The 5,541-nt window shown below is 37.6% G+C and overlaps 1 protein-coding gene across 1 annotated transcript in view; it reads right to left on the bottom strand.

Moving 5' to 3' along the window:
• Positions 1-5,541, bottom strand: part of slc29a4a (solute carrier family 29 member 4a) — a 27,267-nt gene that overhangs the window by 17,350 nt on the left and 4,376 nt on the right. The window contains exons 2-4 of the mRNA XM_014012876.1: positions 3,486-3,868; positions 788-919; positions 574-687 (exon numbers count right to left, since the gene is read on the bottom strand). Coding sequence (XP_013868330.1) covers positions 574-687; positions 788-919; positions 3,486-3,720 — 481 coding nt within the window. The 5' untranslated portion in view covers positions 3,721-3,868. The remainder of the gene's footprint in view (positions 1-573; positions 688-787; positions 920-3,485; positions 3,869-5,541) is intronic.

Genomic DNA, 5,541 nt, shown 5'->3' on the forward strand with positions numbered 1-5,541 from the left:
TAAAAAATACTAGATTAGACCATTGTTCTTTTCAAATTAATAATAATTAATAATCTGCAGTTTGACAGTTGCACTTGGTAAGCCTTCTTGAAGTAAAAAAAAGGAACTTTTCAGATTAACAAGATTAATAATCCAACATATTCTGATCTTGTTTAGTATACTGGTCTAAAAACAAGATCAAAAATACTTTTTAGCTGATATAAGACTGTAAAACTTGGTTAGAAGAACATTTTTCTGCAATAAAATGACTGTCTACTGTTCAAACACATTAACAGATTAAATAAGCTTCACTTTAAACCTGGTCAGGACCAGGTTAGTTRCAGAGCACTTGTTACCACAGAAAAATAAGTGCTTCATAGCTCATGCAACCGATTCAAGGCTTAATTAATTCAGGTTTACACCAAAATCCCGGGTTAATCCCTTATCCTAGTTTCGTGCAATAGGCCTCTGGACCCAGAAGAAAACCGAGAAGCTCCACAAACATTTTGACACACTTTGGAAAAACCATTCCCAGGATTTAGACAAACAGCAGATTTTCCACGAGGGACTTTTGGTTCCACAGCTCTGACATACCTACAGTGATCCTGGTGTGCATGCTGAGCCTCTCCACCAACACGTTGTTGAGGATGACGGCCAGCAGAGCCACCAATATGTAGGTCAGACTCATGTCGAACACGATAGATGTTCCTGAAACACACAGGAGAGGAGAGAAGTCGCCTCAGAGAGGCTTGTGTTTTTTTTTTTTTTTTTTACAGACGTGGGCACTCAGCTGTGGCTTCGTTTGTACCCTCAAACTTGCGATGCAGGTAGTCCACATCGGTGATGAAGCTGTTGTAGGGGAGCAGGAAACCAACTCCAGCTAACAGCATTGCGAAATAGATGCCATGGTAGCGGTCATCGGGGATCGGTTCTTCAAAGTCTGAGGAGGTAAAGACGGAGTCGAGGGTTAGGAAGAATCACAGTAGATTAAGTCATAATCTGAGGGAACATGACTGCAGAACACTGAAATCAGGATGAAACACAAGAAACCTTGTTACCAAGTTCTAAATTTCTCCAGTATGTTCCCCAGGACCTATTTCCTTCAGTACCTATACTCKCCAGTATCCATTTTTRCAGTATGTTCCCTGGTACAATGCATGCTCTGTGCACTGGTGATCATAGTGATTTCTTGGTGAAAGATTGAACAGAGGAATCACTGATGAGGAACAACTATAGCATCATCTAAAGYGGTTTTAGTTTCACAGATAAAATGAGATGTTTTTTATAGAACTGTTCCTAATCCCCTTCTAATCCTCTGGGCTTCCTTCAAACAGCTTCAAATCATCTCTGAGCAAGAATGGAAGAGAAAAGAGCTTCAGACTTTATTGGTTGGCTGTTCACACATAGCTTTTTCCATGTTTTAAATATATATGTATATTTAATTTTCAGTAACAGTGTTATGCAGAAGTCTTGAGTCGATCCTGTTGCTCTTGAAGTGTTGTTTTTCTCCACATGATTCTTTTTTTAAGAACGTTCTTTACTTTCTCACTTAGAACCTGGCTGATATCAAAAATAATGTTTTTGTTTTTCAAATGTTGTATCTCCAATTTGTTCTCCAACAATATGTAATATTTATTTAATTTAAAAAGACTGTTTGGAAATTGTTTTCAGGTTTAATGATTTCAGCTTAACAAGAACATAGTGATTTTTACGTCCTAAAATGTAAAACTTTGGATTCTAAGGTATTAATTTTGGAACTTTAAGTTAATTCTGTTCATATATATATATATATATATATATATATATATGTGTGTGTGTGTGTGTGTGTGTGTGTGTGTGTGTGTGTGTGTGTGTGTGTGTGTGTGTGTGTGTGTGTGTATGTATGTATGTATGCTGCATCTTAGAGATTTATCTGAATTAACGTTGAATGCATTTTAAGCAGTGCTGCCTGAGTGTCTAAATTTTTCAAAATAAAGTAAATTATTCTCAGAGCATCACAGATTACTTATATTTCCTCACATAAACCCCAGTCGTTCACAGAAAACTAATGATTAAAACAGTGTTTTAGCGGCAGCAGACAGGARACAGATAAAGGACGGTGAGCAGAGACCTTGTCTGTGTCTCTTTATTTATAATCTAATTAACATTGTGCAACARGTGTTACCAAGCAACACAGCAATTATATGTAAACAGGACTGCCTTCTGTATTTTTCATACACTTCTCTTGCTCTCCATGGTGCTGCTTTCATCTGAAAACACCCAGCTCTTGACATTTGTTTTAATAAATTTTTCATATGAAAATAAATTTTAATAAATGTACCATCTGGGTAACATGTTGAGATTATCTCCCAATGTTTTGTTTTTGTAAAGACATATAACTGCACCATCATGTTTTCAGATAATTAAACGCACTGATTGCAAATMATAAAATAAAACCTATAAAAGGTTATCATGGACAAAAGTAGCAGTTTAAAACCAGTTTGTAATTTTAGTTGTTTTTTTTCTTTGCACTCAGTGAAAACAAACTAGCTTTAAACACGACTGCCCTACATTAGGCTGGCTGTAGTTTGCTGAAGTCAACAAATATTACAGAGAATCTAGAAGATGGAAGTATTAGAGTAAACCTGCTGTATAATAAACAAAGATAAATATTGGAGGTCAAACAAGGTAGTGGAGCTTTCAAACACACTCAAGTAGAACAAGTTATGTTTCAWCAGTAACATGCATTTTGTTTTTGGTTTTCTTTTCTCAAATATTGTTCAAATTTAAGTTGTTTGTTGGAAGTTAAATTTTTAAGGTGCAGATATAAGATTCTTTCTTTCTTTCTTTCTTTCTTTCTTTCTTTCTTCTTCATTAAATAATTGATGTTTTTTGATGGACTTTTTGTTGTTTTATGAATGAAATAAATGAATAAATAAAACAACATATCTGAGTGTTAGGGCCACCTGATAAGATTTATTTATTTATTTTAATTATGAGAATAAATTCAGAATAATACAAGAATAATATTATGAATTTATTCTTGTCATATTACAACTTTATTTTAAAAAAGGATGCAAACATGTACATGAGAACATTGAATAATTGTGAAACAAGAATTAGTTATAACAGGTTAAACAAGCTTCACTTTCACTTCACCAGTTGAGTAAATTCAAAGCAATATACCAATTTTTTAACCAAAGAACATGAGTTGCTTTGAATTTACTCAACTCAGTTACGTGGAACCATGCAGGTAACATATCATGGTTAAGTAAATCCAATATTTCATTTTTTTACAGTGAGTTTCATTAATATGAAAAAATGTGCTGATTTAGTTACTTTATGCTTTTTAATTTGCCTTCTGACTTTGCAATAAAAGAGTTGGATTTTTTAAAAAAAAGCTGTTTCTTTAACGCTGCACCCCCACTTCCTGTGCACAGTAATAAATCACTACATTAAAAGCACTTTGTTCCTTTCTCGTTTCTTCATAAATAGAACWGAACACACAGAGAGTCAGAGCGGCTCACCGGGCTCAGACAGAGCCAGCACTCCTCMCTCCGGGGCGTCCTTACTGATCTCCTCCTCCTCCAGCTGGTAGGAGTCGAAGCTGTAGCTCTGCACCACGCCGCTCTCCCTGCCCTCCCTCCAGGCCTCCCTCCCTGCATCCCTCCATCCGACTCTCCCTCCATCCCTCCACACGTCCCGCTCCTCGGGCGTCTGGGCCAACCCGGGCCTGCGGCGTTCCGCTCCCACCGAGCCCATCTCCAAGACAAACACACACACACCACGCACCCCGTGGATCCCTCTCAACTAAACGGGCTCCACACTCCTGGGAGCGTGCATGTTAAAGAGAACCCAGGTGACACGCCCCTGAAGAGATGCAGGGGTGGAGGGGTACCTTTAGATGGATCTGTAGGAGGGAGGGGGGTGGGAACGACAGGAAACAGGATTAAAAAAACGTTAAAAAAGACAGGATAAACAATCTGTCAGAGRCTCACTGAAGAATGGAGGTGAGACACCCTGAGGAAGATCTGCTTCTCTGTGTGTGTTGGTGTGTGAGAGGAATACTGAACGAGAGCCTCAGACTGACAATAGATGTCAGAGAGAGAGGCTGACAGAAACATGCAGCTCAGTGAACAGAGACAGAAGACAGARGGAAGGAGAAACTGAAAGACAAAACGAATAAAGTAATAAACCCAGTAAAACTAGGTCTTGTCCTGCTGTACGGCAGGGTCTCGCTGTATGATTAGTTTTTAACACTCAGCCTTAAGACATTGTTTTTATCACAGGGAAAGTATGATTTTATAAGACACAGCCTACAGTCATGGTGAAAAACAGCTTTTAGTTCTAGGGTTTTACATATAAAGAGATAATAAAAATTCAAGCATCTCTTTAAAAGCATCAGAAATGACCTCAGAGGAGTGCTTGTGGCTGCTCATCAACCTGAGAGGGGTTAAAAGTCACTTCCAAACAATTTGACAGGAGTGGACATACTGTACTTTCTTAAATGGAGCTAATTAAGACCTTATGCTGCTCAGAGAAATAACAAAAACATAAACCTCTGCAGGCCTCATGCCACAGATTAAAGGTTAAAGTTCAAGATGGGACAGTTAGAAAAAGGCTGTGTTTCAATTCAAGGGTTGCAGCCCACTTAGACTATGGTCCCTGTAGGCTGCATACATCAACTGTGAAACGAAACAATCTTTGGATGGCATACCAAGCCATACCCTGCACGGTGGTGGTACGTTTTATATTTTACATGCCTTCAGTTGGAACTTGTATTTGCGTCTTTTCACAGGAGGTATAACATCACAATTAAAAACGTTACACTTAAATGCATAAAAAACTAGGGATGTGAAATTAATTGAGGTAAGACATATTGATTAATTTGTAAAATGAAAGTGATTAATTTTTTTAAACACATTCACGCATGCGCTCATTGACCCTCAGGATTTCCCACAATTCATTGCGATCTAGCTGCACTCTACGTTTCAATGTGGAGGAAGAAGGAATTGTTGGCCCTGTCGATGGTAAATTTGAGTTTAAAAGGAATAAAAACACACGTAGCCATTTGCACATACTGCAGAAAAGAATTTGCATTCCACCGAAGCACCTCGACTTCAAGGTGCCATCTCAACACCAAGCTTCTGTTTGCCYGAGCTTCCGCTTCAGGCGCTTCATCGGGTCTATGACGAACAACTCTCAGTGAACGCAGGGCAATAAATAAATCTACCTCTGACAAGCTCACTAGCAAAATGGATTGCCATGGATTGTAGGGCCGTTAAAATAGTGGAGGACAGTTAAATGGTGTAAGAGCCAGGAGAGTTACGGTGTGGCATGATTTATTGTTGTTCCGTGTATTTCTTAAGCATCAATTGTGTTTTCTAAATAAAAATATTAAAAACTAATTACAAAGTATTTTATTTTACCAATATGAAAGGTATATTAAGTTTAAAATTAATCGTGATTAATTCACAACTACCTTGGGATTAATCAGATTAAAAATATTAATCATTTTACAGCATTAAAAACATTAAAGGGGCAATATTATGTGTTTCTCAGGCATATATTTAAATACTATAC

This window comes from Austrofundulus limnaeus, unplaced genomic scaffold, assembly GCF_001266775.1.
Source record: "Austrofundulus limnaeus strain Quisiro unplaced genomic scaffold, Austrofundulus_limnaeus-1.0 Scaffold96, whole genome shotgun sequence".
Lineage (NCBI taxonomy): Eukaryota > Metazoa > Chordata > Actinopteri > Cyprinodontiformes > Rivulidae > Austrofundulus > Austrofundulus limnaeus.